Source organism: Corvus kubaryi, unplaced genomic scaffold, assembly GCF_017639235.1.
Source record: "Corvus kubaryi isolate FWS band 111438036 unplaced genomic scaffold, C.kubaryi_AGA036_p1.0 37361, whole genome shotgun sequence".
In the NCBI taxonomy this organism is placed as follows: domain Eukaryota; kingdom Metazoa; phylum Chordata; class Aves; order Passeriformes; family Corvidae; genus Corvus; species Corvus kubaryi.
Genome location: NW_024581118.1, coordinates 4,595,264 through 4,617,226, shown reverse-complemented (window position 1 = coordinate 4,617,226; position 21,963 = coordinate 4,595,264). Strand labels below are relative to the sequence as shown.

Below are 21,963 nucleotides of genomic sequence, written 5' to 3'. Positions count from 1 at the left end.
ACCCGGGGCTGCAGCAGGGCAGGACAGCCAGGAGTCGACTGAAGCTTTTCTCCCCTCCCTGCTTTTGCAGGCACAGCCGTGTTCTTTGTCAGTGCTTCTCAGCCTCATTTTCTCCAGCTGGGTCAGAAGCAGATCGCCCCCTCCTCCCCTTGCCCCTCCCTGCCAGCGAACAGCTTTGATCAGGAGTCCCCAGTCGTCCCCCCTTGCTGACATCCCTGTCCTTCCTCTCCCCTCCCTCCACCTTAAGGCTGAAACCCTCGGTGAGGGAGCGATGAGGACAAGGGTCCGCTCCCCACACCGGTTCCAGCACATCTGGCAGGCAGGAGCCGCTGCTGCCCGGCTGCCCGCCCCGGGCCGGGGACACCGGACGCCGTTTCTGCACAGCCGGTGTCCGTGGATCGCAGCGGGCAGCTCCCGGAGGGCCGAGCTGTGCCAGCATGGCTACGGGCAGCATCTTGCCAAAAGCTGCCTGCTGGCCACCAGCACAGCAAGGGGCAACCCAGAAAGGAGGAGCAAGAGACCTTAGAGCCTCCTCCAGCGCCTAAAGGGGCTCCGAGAGAGCTGGAGAGGGATGTTTTGTTAAGGGCACGGAGTGACAGGACAGGGGGGAACGGCGTGAAACTGCCAGAGGCGGGGTTAGATGGGGAGTCGGGAAGGAATTCTCCCCTGTGAGGGTGCTGAGGCCCTGGCACAGGGTGCCCAGGGAAATTTTGGCTGTCCCAGCCCTGGAAGTGTTCAAGGCCAGGTTGGACGGAGCTTGGAGCAACCTGGGATAGTGGAAGGTGTCCGGGAGTTGGAACTAAATGATCTTTAAAGTACCTTCCAACCCAAATCATCCTAGGATTCTGTGATTCAACCACCACCCCAGCAAGACCAGCTCCCCCTTTTCCTGGGGGGTGCTGTGCTCTGACCCAGCGGCTCCAGCCCGGGCAGAGGGATGCCCTGAGAAGCAGAGCTTGCCTACAGAGGGCAGGAAGGAGGAATCGGGCAGCAAAAGGGTTTTGTGCGGGGGGGAGACGACCGGAGGGCTCCGCTCGGGAGCGCGGGTGGCTCCGCAGGGACCTCTCGGTGCCGGGGCCTCTGCGGGGGCTCGGGAGGAGTCGCACGGAGCGGCGAGAGAGCTGCGAGCCCCGGGCGCGGCGGCAGCAGGGCGGTGCGAGGGGCAGGCGGGGCGCGGCGGGGCCCGCGGAGCGCCCGGCCCCCATCCCATCCCATCCCATCCCATCCCATCCCATCCCACCCCACCCCATCCCACCCCATCCCTCCGTCCCTCCCCCGCCGAGCGGCCGCTCCGCGGGTCGCCGCCCGCCGCCCGGCAGGTTGTAAAGTCATTAACTCCCCCAGCCATGCCGGCCGCGCTCCGCGGGCCCCGCCGCGCCCGCCGCCGCCGCTGGTGGGCCCGAGCCGCCTCCTCCTCCGCGGCAGCGGCAGCAGCAGCGCGGCATGGCCGCCGCTCCCCGCCGCCTCCGCCTCCTCCTCCTCCTCCTCCATTGCGCCGCCGCCCCCCTCGGCGATAAGGGCGATAAGGGCGATAAGGTAAGCGGCGGCCGCCGAGCCTCCCCCCGCGCCCTCCCTCCCTCCTGCTTCCTTCCCTTCTTCCCTCCCCTCGGGGAGCCGCGGCGGGGCAGGCACGGAGCGGGGTCCGACCCGCGGCCCCTCGCCCTTCCCCGCAGGTTTCAGGTTCCCGTGCTCCGGGATCCCCGCGCTTCCCTCCCTCGCTCGTGCGCTGCTTGCGGAGGGGCTTTCGTCGCCTCTCCCCCAAGCTGACCCCGAGGACCAGGCTGTGCCCGCTCGCCGTGCCTGGCACTAACAAAAGGCTGATGGGGGTGTGAGGATGCAGGAAGAGGGTCCCAGCATCACCAGAAGGACCACGGAGGCGCAGCGCCTTTCCCTGGCTGGGGGTTCGCCCGAAGCTGCCCACCGCGTTCATCCCTCCACATGCGTCCCTAGCAGAAGCTTGGCTCAAGTTTAGGGCTGGAAACAAACAGATTCCCCCTTCCCGGTCCCTCCCGCCGCCCCGAGCGTGGCTTTAGGCAGCTGCTTTCCGCACTAACCATGGGGTGCGCGTCCGGGCGCCAGAGCCCCGCGCTCCCCTCATCTCCGCTCTCCTCCACAAAGGACCCCTCAGCCTGGCCCTCCTCCTGTGGCACTTGTTTCACAGCAGCGCCGAAACCCCTGTGCCTGTCCCGTCTCCTTCCCGAGCCCCAGCCGGGGCGAATCGTCCCCGTTCCCGTGGCAGGGCCGGCAGGAATCCCGGCAGGAATCCCGGCAGGAATCCCGGCTTCGCGGGGCGCCGGCGGTGCCCCTGCCCGCACGGGTCACTGCCTGCATTGTGCCTCGGCGCTCCCGTTTCCTCGAGGGGAGCCCGGCCGGATTTCTTTGCTGCCTAAGGAATTCTGCTCTGCTAAAGGAAGAGGGTTTTGGGTTGCGTTTCCCTCCCCCAGACTCAAGGCCGGGATAAAGCAATCTCACATGGGCCATTTTAGGCACAGAGAAGACCAGACACTGCAACTGTACTGGGGATAACTCAGGTCTGAGGAGCAGCAGCATCTCCTGTTCAGGGGTTTGTCTTAATTTTAAAGCTGAAGTGTCTCATTTCCACTTTGTTTTTACCTTCCTGCACATCTGCTGCCTGTTCTGTTTACCCCTGAGCTGCAGAGCTAAGTCAGAAGCTTCAGGCAGAGCAAGCCAGGTCAAGCTAAACAGATGTGAAGCCCTTCATTTGGGACCGACCTGGATGGAGTCCTCCATCAACACGTGTGCACAAACCTTGGCTGCTCGTGTTCTCCCTGCCCCCAGCAGCTGTGTTTGCACAACACCTAAGACAAGGGCATCCCCGGGTGGGAGGAGGGCTCCCCAGGACAAACACACACCAAGTTCTGTGTCCAGCTCTGCCCTGAAGGTTCCCTTGCTCCAGGAGATCCCCACAGAGCAATCTGACCACAGATGATGTGGTGCGAGTTGTCCTGGTTGCTGGCACTGATTGTTGTCGATCTCTGGTGCAAGGCAGCGCACAAAATGTTCACTGGGGAATTAACCTGTGCTTCTTCCTGCCCTCCCATTTTCCATATAAAACTTTTCACAAAGAGTGTCAGAAAATCTCAGTCCACAGTTTGGGCAAGCAACTTCCTGACTGACTTCCTTCCTAACTGCATTCAGTGCCTCTGAAATACCCGACGATAGACATCTCTCATGCGCACTGCCTGTTACTCCCTTCTCCCCCTTCCCGGTTTTCCATCCTTTCTACGGGCTTGCCCCAGGATAAGTGTGTTATCCCGCTTGCAGGGAATGACCTAACTGACTCGGACCAGGTATTTTGTAATGACATGCAGCACTTCCCTGTGACCTTTCTGTCATGGCAGGATCACGAGCAGAACTTGGTAGTTCTCCGCTGGCCTCTCTTCACTGGTTTTCTAATTTGCTTTTCATCTGTGCCTCATTATACATCCAGATTTCTGTTACTTATCTGCTGCAATTTCACATCTTTAACAAGCTTCCATTTTCCCACAGATTACTGTTCCTCCTGATCCCTTAAAAATTATTCTGCATTGCTTGTTTTACCTCAAGGTACCTTCCCCTACGAAAAACTCAGATAGCTTGTTTCAGCTTTTCTAGGGAAAATTTGTGTCTGCTTCCAGTATTGAATCTCTCACACAAACTATCTAGTCTACCCAAATAGTGTAAAACAATGACAGGATGAGAAATAGCTTTATGCAAACACCACTTCTTTTGTAAAACATCAGGGCATAACTGCAACTGCTATTGTTTTTTCTCAGGGCTGTGGTAGAGTGTATCACCACAGCTTTAGTCAGAGAATGAGACGGGAACCCGAACCAGGGGCGTTGAACACGGTCATTCATTCCCAGATAATAATCTGCCATTCATTCCAGGCATTCAGACATCTGAAGCTGCTTAGTACTTCAGTAAGTAGTGTGGTTTGCTGTAGAGAGAAGCCCTTAAGTGAAGGGATCGTGGAAATTTCTGGTAGAGGGCATGCAGTTAACGGCCTCGGAAAAGGTCTGGGAAGAATTTATTTCATTTTCAGCTGCTGTTTCGAGTTGTCTTATGCATTGAGACAGGGCTGAGCAGAACATTTTGTGACAGCTACTGTGCCCTTCAGTGGTGGGCCAGCCCTCAAGGCTGCAGCGAGAGCCTTCCCCCCAGCTCCTCTATTAAGGAGGCATGTTTGTGGTCTCTCTTCCCAGACAGCTTTTTTCCAGGAGCCAGGCTCTAATGAATCTCAAGATTAGGCACAACAATAAGCAACACAGGAGCCTGGGCCACCGACATGGTAATTGCAGTTATTCCCAGGTTTCTGGGAAACCCAGCGTAGCTCCGAGCTGGTCCAGAGCATGACAGAGAGTCTGCGGAGAATTTATTTTATCCCTTTCAACTCTTCAGAAGGGCCGCCTGGAAATCCGATAGGATGTCAGGCCAGGCCCACCCTTCTGTGCAGGGCTAAAGCATTTTGCTTGTGGCAGCCTTTGTTTGGCAGGGGGGAGAGGGGAAGCAGCTGCTGGGCCTTCGCTTGGGCAGACAGAGCTTTCAGTAACACTGGCTCGGAGAGTGATGTTTCCTTGACACTGGCAAATCTGGAAATGGGCATTTTATCCTGGGAAGGTTCCCTGCCAGTTGGGGTTCCAAGCTCTGCTCCCCCAGCAAGGGCAGCCCTCAGCTCCTCCGGCCTCCAGCGCAGGTGTGGAGGCACAGAAATCCCTTGGTGAGCCTCAGAGAGGAAGAGCTGCAGCTCTGTAACCATCAGGTGCCAAACCACAAGCACCTTGGGGGAAATTCTTATGGAGAGCACCTGGCTGAACTGGAATATGGTCTGTCTTTCCTAGGGATGGAAATTCTCATCACTTAAGGAGTCATACCTGGCCCTCTTACCTCCTTTAGGCAGAGCCAGCCTTATAAAGGCTGGACCCACGTGCATCTCCTGTGCTCTGGTGTTCCTAGCCTGCTCCTTTTCCATGATTCTGCAGCAGAGTGCAGATTGGAGCAGCTCCAGCATCTCCCATAACCAGGACAGTGCAAAAGAGTTCAAAATCCAGCCCCTTTGATTGCTCCCTCTGTGAGGAGTAGGTGGGGAGGGGATTCATTTGTCCGGAATCCACTCTTGGGATTTGGTGAGAAGCTTGGGAAACTGAAGTTAGGAGTTAATCTAATCTGGAGTCTGTCCCACAGTCCTTAATTTATTATCTGGACTTTTGGAAAATGCATATATCTTCAATTAAAAACAAGAACCATTTGTGTGTCATGGTCAAGGCAGATTTCTTTCTGACAATACAATAAATTCAGCACAGATTGGAACCAGCTGCCCCAGCTCTTAAGTACCTGAAGTTCCCGCTCCTAGTCCAGGCCTAGGACTCGGATGCAGCCATGCCATAAGGGCCAAGGGGACAGCTCAGCATTGTCCTTGCTTACACAAGAAAAGAAATGCTCCTAGGGAAGGTCTGGCAAGGGAGCTCGGTCATGGAAAACCTGAGAGCCAAATCAATCTAATTAAAAAGTGATTGATTCCTCCAGCACAGAGAGGAAGCAGGAACAGGGATTACGGATATGGGGAACACATTCTATTAAAAGGACGAGTCTCCCTGAGTAGCATCTTTCAATAAATCTTCGTCGGGGCTCCTGTCAGTGAGCTGCAGTGCAGAGATGTACCCTATTCTGTCGGTGAGAAAGAAGCTCTCAAAGGCAGGGATGCTGATCTTCCCCACACCTCAGCCGTGCCCCACATGCCCGATCTCCTTGCATGCAGGCAGGACACCCCAAGAGCAGGAACCCCGAAGAGGAGCCTGCAGCTTTGCACCACTCCGAACACACAAGCCCTGCTTCGTATCCGGGGGAGATCAGCAGAACAGACTATTTCACCTCACCTGCTTCCTGCCCCATCTCACCTGTCTGGGTCACAAGGTCCTCAGGGCAGGACTACCTTGTAGGTTACAGCTACACAGATTTTTATTGCCATTTGGGGAAAAGCTGTGCAAATATTGCAGCTTTTGGCCCACACGCCTTCCGTCCTGGCAGTCCGTGTGCCTCGTGGACTCAGGGAAGGGGTAAGACACCAGCTTTGGTTTTTCCCTCAGCTGTGGGAGAATCAGTTTTGTGCTGAGCTCTCTGCTCAGACACCAGATAAATCACTGGTATTCTCCTTCCTGACAGCTGTGAAGAGCTCTTCCACCCCAGCCTTGAAATGTTTATCACAAAGAAGCGTAGGAGTGGCCAGGGAAAGATTTTAGCCGAAAATACCTTACAATGAGAGACTTTTGGTTTGTTTCCTTTGTAAATGTGGAAGCTGCATAGTCAGAATTTCCATTTACAGTCTGATAATATACAGTGAGACAAAAATTTTCATAGGAAATTGGTTGAGATGGTCGTTTGGAAGAACAGAAAAAGGTATTTTTGAAAACATGTCTGTTTCTTTTAATTTCGTGTTCCTAATGAGCAACTCAGCTGCTGGCCACACCATTTGGTCCCTGTCAGGCAAGTCAGCTCCAGCCAGAGCACTGAAGTACAACAAGGAGTATTTTGTCATGTTGTTTTTGAAATCAGCTGTTGCAATGACTAGAGAGCAAAGCCTCAGGTAGCAAGGTGCTTTTTTTTGCAGCAGAGCAGGTTTCTTCCAACGTGCTCTGGCCATCAAGAAGAGGCACTATGCACATTTCAGCCATTTAAGTTACAACTTAAAAACATTTGCATAAACCAGCTGCATCTCCTCTGCCCAGAGGCTGGTCTGTTGGCAGGAGCTGAGGAAACACAAGTTCTCAGGCAGGAATTACACCACAAAATGAAGAGCACTTTGGCTTTATTACACCATGAAAGAGCATCAAGCCAAGAGACAGTCAGCCCAAATAGTGAGCAGAGCACATTTAGTGATGAGCAAACCCTGCTGAGCTTTCTCTCACACCCATCAGTTCTGCTTTGCAGAGGGTTGTTTACAGCAGGACCATCAGCCACTAAACCCAGCGTGTTTTGCTAGCAGTAGCACTGATACCATTTCCCTGAGCCCTTGCTTTAACACAGCACACCTCACACACACACTGAGTATTAATTTTCGTCCTTTAATATTTAAACACTTGGCATTTCAGCGGGAGAAATCCCTTCCAGTCACTGTCCTGTGTTAAACTCATGGCTGCATTCTACCCTGCTCACAGCTGTGCTTCAGTAAACAGCAGATTAGTTCTTGCACAGGCGAGTTTGCCAAAGTCCCTGGGAGCTTTTAGACCATGAGACACTAAGCAGGAAAATATTGCCAGGAAAAAAAACCCAACTAAACCAGAGAATTGCTTACCTGCTGGGAAGTGTGGAGGCACAGCCAACAGCAGCCTGCTGCAAGGACCGCGCTGGGGCCAGAGGAACTCAGGTTTGCCAAATTTAAAGGCTGAGCCCCAGCAAGGTGTGCTGGGAGAGGGAGCATTCCTTCTCTGGGCATAGTGGGGTGTGTGGGGAGAGGCTCTGGTTCTGAAGCCCTCTTGAAAATGACCTTTGTGAGGGTTGGGGGATGAAGTGCCTGGATCTGAGCTGCTTCAGTCACAAAGGGAAGGTTATTCCCGGAAATGCAGCTCCAAGGAGCGACACCTGCGTGCTCCCAGCTTCCCTGCATGGCCAGGAACTGCAGCTCTTCCTCTTCTCTCCTGAGCCAGGCGTGAGCTGTGCTCTGCTGCTCTGCCTCACCCGGGCTGGGAGGGATGCTGTGGGGCCAGGCTGCAGCTGCTGGTACTGCCACACATGACCAGCCCAACAGCCCTTCTCTGTACCCTGTGATCCCAAGGCATCCTGCTTCCCGTGCAGAACTCAGTCTCGGAGGGAAGTTTTAATTTTGAGATGTGTGGTCCTGGCGTGGCCCCACAGGACTCATATCCTGGCACGTTTGTCCCACTGCTGGCTGTTCAGGAGGCATCCAGGTGCCAGGACAGCTGCCTTTGGTGGTGAGGAGCCAGGTTCTCCAGCTAACCATGCTCTGTTTCTGTCAGGACAGTAGTGAGGCAGCAGATGGAGCTGGCGCCTGGGATGAAGAGGTCACCAAGTGGTGGGGAGAGTGGAGCTCCTGGTCCACCTGCTCCCGGTCCTGCGGAGGGGGTGTGATGTCCCGGGAGAGGCACTGCTTGCAGCAGAGGTGAGTTGTGTCCCAGGCTGGGCCCGTGGCCGGCTCTCAAGTGGCGCAAGGGAAACGGGGTGCCCCAGACCTGTGTTTTGGGGCTGAACCTCCTGGGTTTGCAGGGTGGGCCATTCCCTCATCCGTGGCCTCTGGGGAAGGAAGGCAGCTGTAGTCTGTGCGCAGTGGCGGGGAAGGATGGCAGGAGAAGCAGGCTGCAGTGGGGCAGGTGGCAGGTTCCCTGAACACGTCACCCACTCAGCTTGCCTTATCTGATGGGGAGCAAGGGGTGGGTCCTCTCTTGGGGTCCTGAAGATGAGGGGCTTGTGGGCTGGAGAAGGCTGGCTCTGTTCGTCTTCCCCTTTCCCTCACAAGCCCTCATTGCCACAGCTGCTCTGACCAACCCAGCCCAGTTCCTACGCCAAGGATGTGGGCACAAATTGCCAGACACCTTATGGGGACTTGATTTACTCCTGGCAGCAGCCAGCTCAGCCACATCTCAGCAATTTCCCCTCTTTATTCCCTGCAGAGCTGGCAAGCATTTTCCCCTCTGTCATTTGTCTGGCTGTCACCTGACAGCATCTGTATTTGTCCCCTACAGCTGCTGCAGTCCCGGTATCAGTGGGGTTGGGTTTGTGGGAGTGGGAGAGCAGGGGAGCTGCAGCTGCCTGAACTCCTGCTGTCCTCTCTGGACTACCTTGCCACCAATTCCCCCTCCTCCTCCTCCCCCTCCTCCTCCTCCTCCTCCTCCTCCTGCAGCAGCTCTGTAACCTGCTGCTCCAGGCTGCTGGGCTGTTAATGAGAGCGGCATCCTGCAGCACCACGAGCTTTCCCTTCTGCGTGACTGCACTTCTGAGCAGAGCACGCCCAGACCAGGGCCCCGACCTGCCCTCCTTCCTGCAGCACAAAATGTCTTTCGTGTGAGCATGGGGAAGGTCCGGCTGTGCTGCAGGACCTTCCCTCTGGATGCGGCCTCCCTGGATGTCTCTGCTGCTGCTCCTCTGCTCCAGCACCCTGGGAAAGCAGCGGGGAACAGCACAGGGAGGGAGCCTGGGCTGTCCCACACCCCCACGGCCAGAGCAGCCCTTCTGCCCTTTGCCTGCTTCCACAAGAGAGATTTTTCTCTCCACTTGGTGCCAGCTCTGTCCTTGACTCCATGGCTGGGGAGGGAAGGGTGTGCTGTGCTGTGGTGTTTTAGTCTAGGGATCAAATCTGAATTAAAAAAAGAGAAATCCCATCATGAACCCAGCCCAAAGGTTTCTGCAGCTTTAAGGTCAATGGCTTAAGTGTGAGCCAGGTACGGCCACAAAACAATTTCTTCCTGAGTCTGCAAGAAGCCTCTGCTTCTGAAGGGCATGGCACTTTTGAAGTCTTACTGCAAATTTAGGCTCTGCCTGTGCCATGTAAAGCATTGCTCTGGAGGGACAGCTGCAGCACCGGCAGCCAGTCCAGCCTGAATGTGCTTATGGTGTTCCCTGTATCCTCAGTTCCCAGTGCTGTTACCACGTTGTCTGCTGCAGATCTTTACACATTGCCTGAATTATTTTGCAGATCATTACTGCATTGCCTTAGCCTGTGGTCTCAGCCATTCTCCATATGTCTTCACGGCTTTCAAGAATTTTTTCTGTCTTTGCATCAGTCCAGGATCTCCTGGATAACTCACACTGGCCAGAGTGAAAGCTTCAAGTGTTGAGAAATTCCTGTGGTTTTGGTCCATCACCTGTGCCAAGCCTTCCCTGAAAATCTGTTGGGGTGGCCAGTCCCCCTGACGGCACCATCTCTCTGCCTATTGCACAGTGGCTTCTGAAATCCACTCCCGCAGTCCCTGCAAATCCTGGGCCCATCCATGGGGGTGATGGACCATCAGGTTCTGTCGTCTTTTGGTCACGTCAGCCCTTTTGGAGCTCAGGGCTGAAGGGACACAGGGTTGGCAACACTGCAGTTGCTCCCTGTCTGCTCAACCTACCGCAAAACAAGAACAGCCTAGAATCAGAGCCCACCTAAAAGCACTGGAGATGTGCTTCAGAGGAGATGTTGGCCAGTCTAGAAAGCTCTGCTATGATGAAACACCTGTCTTGTTTCTCCTGTGACTCCTGTGTCATCCTCAGTACCTGGGTACTTCACAGACCTCCAGCTCACGTCTGGAAATTTCTGCCTTGCAGGCTCCAGATGCCCCAGGGAACAAACAGCACCATGTGTGTTGGTCAGGCCAAGCACTACCAACTGTGCCAGCAGAAGGTGAGAACCACTTCCAGTCCTGACTGGTCCTCACTGGGGGGTGTGGGACTCAGGGGGTCCCACTTGGAGCTGCAAAATCACCAGTGCTCAGGGTGGGACTGGTCCCTCAGAGGATGGAGACAAGGGATATTATCCACCCCTGGGGTGGTGGGCGGTGTGCCTTTGAGGATGTGGGAGATGGGCTCTATTCCTTGGGACTGGGAGATGGGGCAAAAGAATGCCAAAGCACATTTGTTGTGGAGTGAGGGGAGGGATGAGGTTTTTCCAGTATGCTCTTCCCATTGCTGGAAGGAGTTTCTGCAGGGCTGTTAAATGCAGCTGTTTGAGAGGCCCTTGGCAATGAAGGCCTGGCCTTTCTGCCGCTGTGAGGGGACTTCCAAGTCCATCACCAATTCCTTCCAGGGTGGACAGGGCATTTTCATCCTGAAAAGGTGTAGCAGGGACAAGCAGCTGTCACAACAATGCTGTGAGATAGGGAGCTTTTTGATTGCATTTATTCCCTCCATAGCCCTGCCCAGCCAACACAGCAAGCTTCAAACAGCAGCAGTGCTCCAGTTTCAATGCCAAAGCCTTTGGGAAGCACTACTACCACTGGATGCCCCTCTATCCAGGTGGGTTTTCACAGCTTCACACAAGGGGTGAGGGCCGGGAAACACCCACGGGATCTTCTTGGGCACAGGAAAGTCAAGTCCTAGGGGACGAGGGATGGATGCTCCCGGCTGCCCTGGGTTGGTCTGAGCGGGATGCTCATCCATTTCCTGCACAGCGACTTCACATGGGTGTCCACTTGCCCCTTGAGGCCCAGACTGAGTTCACCTAAGATATCACCCTGTTTCTGGACTCACCTGTTTTTCCAGTAGCTGCCAAGGGGACTTGGAACATCTGCACCTCCAGCTGCTCAGGTGAATGGGGCATAGCTGGCCACAGCCCCGCACAGTCAGTGCCCCTCTGACAGCCCTTTTTTTGCACTTGTGCATTTATGTGCGGCCTGGGATCTGCTGATGCACATTCCCATGTCTGGCGCAGCGGTGGCACTACAAGGGCATGGCAAGGAAGAGGGTTTGCCAGCAAGAAGTGTTTCTGCTTGGCACAGTCCCCAGCACAGCCTCACACCGGGACCCCTTCACTCCTGTAAGATCTGCGGCCTTGGGGTGTCCTTGCGAGTAGCAGGAACATCCAAGGTGACATCAAACCATCAGCAGGGATGAGGGGAAGGTCCCCTTCCTCACTGCCCATCTCTGGGCACCTTGACCTGCCTGGTGACCCTCTGCCTCTGTCCCTGCAGATGACTACACCAGTATCTCCAACAAGCCGTGTGACCTCCAGTGCACCACCCGGAGTGGAGAGAGGCAGCTGATGGCCCGAGCACAGGATGGTACCTCCTGCAAGGACAGGACCTACCAGGGGGTCTGCATCAATGGGAAGTGTGAGGTGAGGCTCTGGGAGGAAGCAGTGGAGAATCTGGGATTGTAATTGCATGGGTGGATCTCCTGGTCACCGCAAAGCCAAGGGGTCCCAGCAGGGAACTGAAAGAGAGGCCTGGCATTGGATTCATTCCTTACAACTCCCCAGAACCTCCCCAGAAGAGCACAACAGCATTTCCTGGGAAAGACCCTGCCCCGTGGAGATAAGCTGGCCCCAGGAAACCCTCTCTTGTTTTGTCCTTTGCAGCCAGTGGGGTGCGATGGGAGCCTGTACTCGCCCCGGACCATGGACAGATGCAGGGTGTGTGGAGGGGACGGCAGCACTTGCCACCGTGTCTCGGGCAGCTTCCGAAAGGCAATCTCACAGATAGGTACTCCCTGCTACCAGTCTGGAGACTTCACCTGCTACTTCTTACCACCAGCTGGCATGGAGGGGGACTGGCTTCAACGTGGGTAGGAGCTTTCCCAGCTGCTCGGTGGAAAGAGTTGAGGAGTGCCACCACCCCTACTTAAATGCCTGTGTTTTGCCCTTCTCACTTAATCATCAGAGGAGATTGGTTTGATGTGCTCTGTATTAGGCTGGTAAGGTTTCCCTTCACCTCTTTACAATAGGAAGCAACTGGGGATCTATTTGTTCCTATTGATTTTGGCATCTTGCCCACCTCAGACAATGTGAAGAGACCAATGAATCTTCTTTCCTTTGTGCTACGTGTTCATTTGAAACCTAAGCTATGATGAGGGTCACAGCATTTGTTTCAGCCTGCACTCAATCTCCTGCTTTCCCCAGTCCTGTGGCTGAGGGACAGTCCCCTCTGAAACCAGGCTGCAGCCTGATGGCCCAGTCCTCCAGCCCTGGGAGGAATGCGCTGTGGTATGCTCATCAGAATTAATTAACTGTGGTTTGAGGATATTTTGGAACAACATTTCACACGGTTGTTGTTTTACTAGTTTGCCTCACTCCCTGCAAGCACGGGACTAGAAAAGCACTCAGGCCCCTTTCCAGGGCAGGGGTAATGGTGCTACCCCCCTGTACCAGTGTGGGTACTGTTCTGGCCTCCCATTCCAGCCCTCATAAGATCTTACAGAGCAGACAGGACCCGCGTTTCCAGCAGGAAAGACAAACTGCCAAATCACGCAACTTTAAGAGCCTCTTATTTCCTCTCCCTTTAAAGGTCAATTTTTATGTTACTCCTGAGACAAATTCCATGGGAGTCAGGAGCTGAGGGGACCTATGGTCTTTTTCCACCCTCTGTTCAGCATCAGCCCTGATCACTACTAAGCCTTTTTTCTGTGCTCTTGCCAGAAAGAGTGTGAAAGCACATTCATCCACACCCCCAAAGCCAGACTGTTTAATTGTGCAGCTCCTTCCCGACTCCAAACCCAGCAGTGCTCAGACTGACATCCGTAATGGTGATCTGTAATAGGATTTCAGAGGTCTGGGATGAGAGCTCACAGACTGGTGCAACATGCATTTAGGTCCTTGGCACCCTGCTCCTGAAGGGCAGCGCTGCTTCCCTACAAACACACTTGTCCCATGAGCTGCTTTTCCCACCCAGACCTTTTTATTCTGTCCTCGGGGTCTCCTCACGCTCTGTTCTGTTCCTCAGGCTATGTGTTCATCACCAACATCCCTCCTGGTGCCACGGACATCCTCATCATTGAGCGCAGGAAGACAGAAAACATCCTGGGTGAGCAGAGGAGCTGGGTGGGTGTGGAGACCCCGGTTCAGCTGCCCGGGAGGTGGGAGGAGGCTCTGTGCACTCCCACCTATGCCATGAGAGAGCTGCTGAGAGCATTTCCTCCAGGGTAGCACATGGGTGCTTCACCTCTCCAAAAACCAAGGCTGCCACATCTCCAGTGGCAGGAGAGACGTTTGGAACCCCAGTTCGCTATGGGCAGGGCCTGGGGTTCTGTTTCTGCTGGGCTTCTCTCGTCCGTGGCCTCTTTGCTCTCCTCAGTGCCAGAGTTCTGCAGAATGTCCCACTTGTCTGTTTTCTCTCTCTCTGAAGCACTGGCAGATGAATCCGGGCATTTCTTCTTCAACGGCAACTCGGCCATTGACAACCCTCAGAACTTCAGGGTAGCTGGCACCATCTTCAAGTACCGGCGGCCCTCGAGCCTGAACTCAGATGGGCTGGAGTATATCATAGCTCAGGGGCCCACTAACCAGTCTCTGAATGCCATGGTATGTGAGGAGCCAGTTTTAGGGTTTCCTGGCTTGCCTGTCTCCCTCAGATAACAGGAATATAACCTGGTTCCCAAGCCAGACCTGCATGTGCTGGTGGGCTGAGGAAGCCAGACAGGTGGTGGGGGGCAGCTTTCCCTTTGGATTTATGAGGATGCTGTCTTCTCTTAACAACCACCACCAAATGGATGTGGCTAGAAAAGGCTTTTGGGAAATTCATACCCTCAAAGTAAAAGTGGTTTTGTTTTCTTTCCCCGTTTCCTGCAGTACTATAACTTTAATGGGAAAATGCCTCACATAACTTACGACTACACCGTCCCACGGATGCCGCCTCTCCGAACGGCAGCCCCTGCTCTCGCCAGGCCTCTCTATCACCAGCTACCAGAGACCAGCCAGAACCATCCCATTCCAGCCAACTCCAGAGCTGCCCAGGACTTCAACGCCACGTGGCTCTCCCTGTCACCAGATGACACCAGTGAACAGCTTCCTCTAAGAGAAGGGCGAGAAGATTTAGACTTTGGTCCCCCGCACTTCTTCCAGACCAACTCTACCAGTCAGACCCGGGACTGGGGCTGGGAACAAAGTGAAGAGAAGGAGAAGTATGACTTTCAGATCAGACACATGTACCATGCAAACACAGCAGGAGAGGAAGAGGAGGAGGAAACAGCAGCAGTTGGTGGAGAAACAGGGTTGGGTTGGTTGCTTTGTTCTTCCTTCTCCCATTTTATTGACTGAAAGCAGACATTCCATGGTGGTCTTCTTGAAATCTAAGGTGTCTTTAGCATCGGGGTGGGCAGGAGGGAAGGATGGTTAATAGTGGGGTGGAGACAGGGAGCAGCAAGGGCCAGCAGCTCTGTGAGGGAAGGGGAGGCTGGGAGAGAGTGGCCACAATCCAGGTGAGGCAGGGCACTCACTTGGTGCCTGAGCTTGGCAGGCAGGGCAGTGACAGCAGCAGGGCCTAGCAACAGCCCAGCGATCATCAGGGGACAGCAAGGGGACAAGTCACATCTGAGGTCCATCTGGGAGAGCCAAACAGCAATTCAGGAACAAAGTACACCTGCAACGTTGTGCAGCCCGGGACTGAAGGCCCAGACTGGAGCTTAAATGGGGCTCCAGGGCAGTGGGCAGGCGGAGTGAGGGGTTGCTCAGGGTAATTAAAGCCTGTTGATGCTCCCAGGTAGAAATTTATGACTTTTTAAGCTGAACACTGAATGTTTTTTCCTTGTCAAATGCCGCATGCTGAAGCACAAGCCATCCAGTACAGTTAAAGCATTCCTGTGTTTTTCTTCCAGCGCTCAGGTTCAACCAAATCTCCATCAGCACGGCTGTGCCCTACAGCATGAGGAGGCCCGAGCTGTCGGAGCACGGCCGTGTAACGTCCTCCAGGCTCCGTCTCTTCAGGCGCCTCTGTCACCGAGACCCTCACAACGCTGCCTTCTGCAGGGAGCTGCAGCCCCTGGCAGCCAGGCTGGCCCCCAGGAACTCCACGGCCGGCCTCTGGGCCGGGGCAGCTGCCCGCTGGCCACAGGGCCTCCACAAAGCCCTGGCTCGCAAGAACTCGCTGGAGGACTTGAAGGTGGAGGCGTTTGCTGGGAGTCAGGGGCAAGCAGCCAACTCCAGCACGATGGCGTCTGTGGAGAGCCCTCTGCCAGGGGCCAGCCCGACCGCGGACAGCAGCCAGGCAGAGCCTCTGCGAGCCCCTGGCACGGAAAGGTGGCACCTGATTTCCTGGGCAAAGCAGAGCATGGTTGGCTGGGGAGGGAGGGAGGGAGGGCCAAGCCAGTCCTCTGGGAGCCTCCCTGCTGTCCTTGAAGGCCCCACGCGCCAGTGCCTGTCCGTGGCAGCTGCTGTAGGCGCTTCCTCCAAAGACTGATTGTTGCAACTGGCCTGACACGGAGCTCCTGGAACGTATTTCAGGATCCAGTTAAATGGGTGCTGAAGGACCCGTGGGGCCAACGCTGGTGTGGTTGTGAAGAGGGCCAGGGGTCCACAGCATGTCACATGTACACATTTACCATCATGTCACGCCCCTCCTGTCCCGTGCCTCTGGGCACATAAGCTTCTGAAGCTTCTGCAAACATTTGGCAGGAGACTGAGGACCAGCTTTTAAATATTTCTGGCAAGCCACATATGAACTCTCCCCACCACATTATATGATATGAGAGGGACCTTGCTTGAGCTTCCCTTTCCAACCCAAATCATGCCTCAGGGTGAGGTACGAGCTGAGGCTGAGGGCACCCACGTGGTTGGCAAACCGTGATATACACAAGACTCCCTGTGAACGATGCTTCCTCCTTGCTAGTTGAATTCGGGAGGTGCACCAAGGCTTTACACTCCCTGTTCATCAGTGGTCTGCCTTGCCCAAGGTGGGGGAAATGGAAAGCAGAAACCCTGGCTTTCTTCCCATCTTCAAAGACAGCAAGGAGGAATTTCCCTCTATTTCATGTTCGCGGTGATTTTTTCCTTTTTAGCTCACGCCACCTCCTTTTCCCACAGCAATGAGTTCGATGTGAGCCCCGTGGGCCACGATGACATCAGCTTGGCTGACATGTACCGGTGGAAAGTCTCAGCTTACGCCCCCTGCAGCTCCACCTGCACTTCAGGTAGGTTTGGCTTCAGGTGACTGATCACACGAGGTCCTTTTGGGCCGTTGAGGGAGGGAATCCTGGTATTTTTTACATGATGGGGAGAGTTTCAGATGCAGTGAGCACTCTGGTTATTTTCTGGTGGTGGGAGGAGGCTGTTGGGTCTGATGGAGCATGGCTGAGGGTGCTGCTGGCCCAGCAGGTATCAGCACCTCCTACGCGATGTGTGTGCGCTATGACGGAGTGGAAGTGGATGAATCCTACTGCGATGCCCTGACCCGACCAGAACCTACTCACGAGTTCTGCACAGGGAGAGACTGCCAGCCCAGGTGAGTGGAAGTGACATCAGCTGTCCACGGGGAGATACCTTCCTAAGGATCATTTTCTGCTCAAGGCATACAGCCATATGTGGGATGAAAGGTACTCTTAAACTTAGAAGTCCTTGTATCGCCTTGTAAGCAGAAAGAGGGAAAGAATTTGGGACCTAAATTGCCTGCGAAGGGCAAAGCTGGTTTCAAGGCCAGCCCCACATTTACACAGACACAGCCCTGCCACCCTGTGCCCCTTGTCCCCCTCACCTGGGTGCTCCTTTGTGCTCTCTCTGCTCGTGGAGGTGGGAGACCAGCCGGTGGAGCGAGTGCTCCCGGACCTGCGGCGAGGGCTCCCAGTACCGCACCGTGCGCTGCTGGAAGATGCTGGCGCCGGGCTTCGACAGCTCCGTCTACGACGACCTCTGTGAGGCAGCAGGGCTGGCCAGGCCCATGGAGAGGAAAGCCTGCAAGAACAAGGCCTGTGGGCCCCAGTGGGAGCTCTCTGAGTGGTCCGAGGTAGGCTTTGCTCCCAGAGCTGGGCAGCCAGGGCTGGGGTGGGGCCTGGAGGAAGGGGCTGGCAGATGTTGGGTGCTGAGGAAGCCCCTGGCCAGCTGCACCCTGGGGAGACAAGGAGTGCCTTTATCTGCAGCTCCCCTGTTCTGGCACTGCTCAGCAGACAAGGGTCATTGCAAAACATTTTTCCTAAGGTCATTTCTCAAGCAGAACAGTGACCAAGTGAAAGCCCTGCCAGCAAGAAGCTTCCTCTTCTAGAGGATCCAAACTGAGGGCCAGTTGGGAGACAGTACCGTGGAGATACAGAAAAACTAAAAGCCCATTGCAGTCCCTTTGACTGACTTCCCATAGCCTGCTTGGTGTGCGGCCCAGTGACTTTGAGCAGCACTTTGGGCATCAGCACACTGATGCGCTGGAGCTCTGGGTGCCAGAGTAATGAGCAGCAAAGAAAGAGATGGACACACCTTTTTCTGTCCCTGCTGGGGCGCTTCCCCTCTCTCCTGGAGCAGCGGGAGGAAAGCGGGAGGTGGCACAGCTGCTTCCCCACCCTTGTTGCCTGGCCCCGAGCCCCGGGGCTGACTCCGTGTGGCCCTTGCAGTGCTCGGCGCGGTGCGGCTCGCCGGGGACGATGAAGCGGGAGGTGCGCTGCTCCGTGGAGGCTGCCCTGTGCGACGAGTCCCGCAAGCCCAGCAGCGAGCAGCCGTGCACGGGCCCCCCCTGCGACCGCCGCTGGACCGCCTCCGACTGGGGCCCCGTGAGTGCGGGCACTGCTGCGCCCTGGGCACCAGCGCGGGGCTGGAGGGTGGGAGCAGCTGGGCAGCCGTGCTGCAGCTCGCTTTCGGCTCTCTTCTGGCAGAGGCCAAGCTAAAGAAGCTAAAATAACCTCTGGTTTTGCCTCTCCTTGCTGTAAGTTTTGGCTAACTGTGAGCTGAGCTCCATTCGATAATGTGGGAAGCTCACGGCACCTGGAGAATGGAAGCCCCTTGGGGTCCAGTGCCACAGTCCCTGTGTGAGGGCTGCACTCTGGACTCGGCTCTCCTGGCACCACCAAGCCGACCTCTCCAAATCCCTGCTGTCTGATGTGTCTAAACGCCTTTTGCTCTCCAAGTGCTCAGGTTCGTGTGGCGAGGGGCGCATGAGCCGCTTCATCGCGTGTCGCAACCTGGAGGGCAAGGTGATCTCCAGCTCGCAGTGTGACCCGGCCACCAAGCCCCTGGCTGTCCACCCGTGTGGAGACAAGAACTGCCCTGCACACTGGGTGGAGCAGGAGTGGGACCAGGTAAAGCCAAGCCCAGCCCTGTGTCCTCAGACCTCCTTTCCATCCCATATCCCCCAGGATGTCATGGGAGCTTGGTTCCCTCGGCAAAGCACAGTTGTACAGTGTGACCTCCAGACATGGATCTGTATTCTTGCGCCAGCTGCTTTGAGAAAGAGAAGGAGTAGTGAATATCCCAGCTTGTCCCTGCCGTACCCCCTAGAACACCCCAAAGTTTGTGGGATTTGCTGCCTTCTCAGGGAGCTCCACCGGAGGGCAGCAATGCCCTAAGGAAACTGCTCTCCCACCTGGCAGCTGCAGACACCTCAGCAGAGCCCTGTTCGCTCACCCCCAGACAGGACATGAGTTTCCCACCACTAAAGAGAAAGTCAACAAAACCAGCTTCATCTCTGATAAGTAACAGCTGGGGGCAAACCTGAAGCAGAGCTCAGATCCTTGTGCTGAAAGTCACATCCAGACCATAACTGTGTGCTTGCTTCAGGGATTCCAGGCCAGGGAACGTGGCCCAGGTGCTCTGTTCCACCCAACAATCAGTCTCTGCACATCTCTTTACTCTCTTTCTGTTGCTCAAGGCCTAAAGACTTCGGGCTTCCCCATACAAGCTGATCCAAATCCCAGAGTATTCAAAGAAACACGTTGAGTCAGTTGCAAGGCTTGGGCTTTTCCTTTGAAGTCTTGAGCAAAACAGGGATTCATATAGCACCAAGGAAGAAGGTTTCTAGGAAATAAGAGAAGCAGCCAAGCCCTCTTCCCTTCAGTCATGGCTATGCCTCTGTTCTCACTGTGCTCCCTTTAGAGCTGCTGACTGCATTCAGCTGAGTCTCCTCCAGCACCAGTAACAAGCACAGGCTGGTTAAACCTGGCAGTTCTGTAACCCTCCACACCTCCGTGTGGGTCACACATAGTCCTGAAGTGCCGTTTTCAGCTGTCACCCAGCTATGAAACTCCTCAGAGCTCTTGAAAGACCAGCTGAGCTCCCCACCTTTGCCCATGCCAGCTTCTTTGCCATGTTCTCTCAGCTGATGAGCTCTGAGTTCTCAGCATGACTAAGGGCAGATGCGAGCCAGTTGTGCTGGCCCCCCCTGCTGTGGTGAAAAAGGACTCCAAGCAGTGAAATCTCAAACTGGCAACTGCCTCCATGGGCATCAGGGAGCAGATCCTGCCTCCTGCTGCTTCTCCTGGTGGTGACCCGAGGCAGAAAGCCCTCCCAGCTAAGCCTGCATAGCTCTGGGCTCAGCAGCGCTTGTCTGTGCACATCACCTGCACTGCACCACTTTGGTCCCCTTGGGCCCACACAAGGCTTGGCAGCGCACCAAGATCTGGATTGCTACACGCATATGCTATGTGGTTTTTCAGAACATAGATACACATAAAATAAGACAGAAACGGCCTCCTGTAGTCTTGCCTTGGCTGCTCCTGGTGCCCTGTGGTAGCTGCTCTGGAGACCAGCCAAGGTGAACTCAGCTGAACACTAATTACCAGCATCTGTCCCTGCCCCTGTGGCCTGGGCAGCACTTCCCTCTGCTGGACTGGTGTTAGCGCAGGCATCAAGCCTTCCTTCTGAGCAGAATGCCCTCTTACCTGAGGCTGAGCACCGTTTGTCACCAGGCTGCTCTGTTCCCCCCCAGTGCGACGCCAGCTGCGGGCGAGGGATGAGGACCCGGCTGGTGCTGTGTGCGGGGCTGGAGAACGGGCTGTACAGGGAGTACCCCGAGCAGCGTTGCCAGGCCTCCCCGAAACCTGAGCAACAAGCTGCCTGCTTCAGGAGGCCGTGTTCAACGTGGTTCACCACCTCCTGGTCCCAGGTAGGGCTGGGGGTGGCGGGGAAGGGGCAGGGGAGGCCTCGGAGCCCTGGTTGGTGGCGCAGGACCTGCGCTGAGGCTCTCTGGCAGCCTGCTCTGCCAAGGATCTGCTGAGTCTGGATGGGACCCCGAGCTCTGCTCCTCTGCAGAACAGGCAGCAGGTTGAGAGGCTGGCACATGCAGGCTGGAGAAAATCTTGGAGCATGGGGATTATTGCCTCAAGCAAGAGCATGCGCCACACTCCAGGCATGCGGGATGCAGCCGTGTCTCCTCCTCTGCCAGGAGTCCATGTTTTGTCTTTCCCCCCTTCCTTTGATGGTAACCGGTGAGCGTTTACGGAATGGGAAGACAGAGGAGCTGGGTCTGGCTTTCAGCAGCCATTTTCTCAGTTTTCTGTCACAGCATCAACGCTCCAAACAAAAATAGTTCTGAGCTGCAATAAAGAGATGAAAAGCAAACTCTCCCTTGCTCTGTCCCAACTCCAACTCAGGGATGCTTTCCTCCGGCAAAAAACCAGGAGAGTGAGTTTGAGATCAGTGTGGTATTTGACCCCAACCTCCTCATGAACAGTCTCCAAAGTAGGGATCGGGAGACCTCAGTAGAGCAAAGAACTCGGGAGCTTGAGCAAAACAGAAAATGCCTCTCATGATCTCTTTCCTGTTTCCTGACCCCGACAGTGCAGCAAGACGTGTGGTGCTGGCGTGCGACTGCGGGAAGTGAAGTGCTACCAGGGGGAAGCGCTGGCTCAGGGCTGTGAGCCCTCTGCCAAACCAGAGGCCAGGCAGACGTGCCAGCTCCAGCCGTGCCCCACAGAGGCACCAGGTACGTCTGGGAGGGCAGGGAGGTGGGGGAGCCCTCGGCTTTGCTCATGTCCATGTCCATGCTGGGGAAGCACATCTCCTTTTTAATCCCTCCTGTGTGTGCTGCTGCTCCCCAGAAGACGCCTGTGAAGACAAAGCGACGGCCAACTGCGTGCTGGTGCTGAAGGTGAAGCTGTGCTCTCACTGGTACTACAGGAAGGCCTGCTGCTGGTCCTGTCGGCTCAAGGCACCCTGAGCGCTGCCAGGCCGTACTTCCCTTCCCAGTTCAAGGGCAGCAGCCCCCTCGAGCCAGACTTTCCACTTGAAGCCACCCCACCTGGCTTGGCTGTGGAGCCAGTCCCTGTGGAGCAGCCTGCTCAGCGAGGAAGGATTCCTATGACTTAGTCATCACTGTTCCCTCTCCACCAAGAGGGTTTTACACAAGACAAACCACCAGTGCCTAGAAAGCTACTGAGGAGTGAGTTGGGAGAGCCTGTCCCTGCTGTCACTGTCTCTGAGGGTGCTGGCTGGAGGCGGTGGGGCACCGAGGCCAGCCCACGGCAGGGCAGGGACAGCAGCACCCCTCTGCTCTGCCCTGCAGGTTTCCTACAGCAAGGGCAACTGCCAAAACACACCAAAAAATTGTGTCACAATAAAGAGATAAACTACAAAACTGTGGATATGGGATGCGTGTGCCTAGGCCAGAGCCAAGGGAGGAGCAGGGGACACAAGAG

The 21,963-nt window shown here is 55.6% G+C and overlaps 1 protein-coding gene across 3 annotated transcripts; it reads left to right on the top strand.

The window, feature by feature from the left end:
* The first annotated feature begins 1,378 nt into the window (after nt 1-1,378).
* LOC121667348 (ADAMTS-like protein 2) lies at nt 1,379-21,902 on the top strand. 3 transcript variants are annotated; one of them, XM_042033914.1, is made up of 18 exons: nt 1,379-1,536; nt 7,974-8,116; nt 10,258-10,333; nt 10,842-10,944; nt 11,619-11,764; nt 12,005-12,128; nt 13,365-13,445; nt 13,767-13,942; nt 14,210-14,636; nt 15,235-15,655; nt 16,439-16,545; nt 16,730-16,856; nt 17,141-17,354; nt 17,950-18,105; nt 18,460-18,630; nt 20,256-20,432; nt 21,107-21,251; nt 21,370-21,902. In XM_042033914.1, the coding sequence occupies exons 1-18, from the start codon at nt 1,444-1,446 to the stop codon at nt 21,483-21,485; spliced, it is 3,003 nt and encodes a 1,000-aa protein (XP_041889848.1). In that variant the 5' UTR covers nt 1,379-1,443; the 3' UTR covers nt 21,486-21,902. The 3 variants fall into 3 exon arrangements, with proteins under 3 accessions (XP_041889848.1, XP_041889847.1, XP_041889849.1); XM_042033913.1 differs by having other exon boundaries at nt 21,367-21,902; XM_042033915.1 differs by lacking the exons at nt 20,256-20,432; nt 21,107-21,251; nt 21,370-21,902 and having other exon boundaries at nt 18,467-18,586.
* Nucleotides 21,903-21,963: the final 61 nt, after the last annotated feature.

Bases quoted from the DNA above. Each gene is read 5' to 3' on its own strand.
- LOC121667348 (XM_042033913.1), top strand. From the start codon at position 1,444: ATGGCCGCCGCTCCCCGCCGCCTCCGCCTCCTCCTCCTCCTCCTCCAT. The intron at 10,334-10,841 runs GTGAGAACCACT...TTCCCTCCATAG, and splicing joins ACCAACTGTGCCAGCAGAAG to CCCTGCCCAGCCAACACAGC. The intron at 15,656-16,438 runs GTGGCACCTGAT...CTTTTCCCACAG, and splicing joins CGAGCCCCTGGCACGGAAAG to CAATGAGTTCGATGTGAGCC.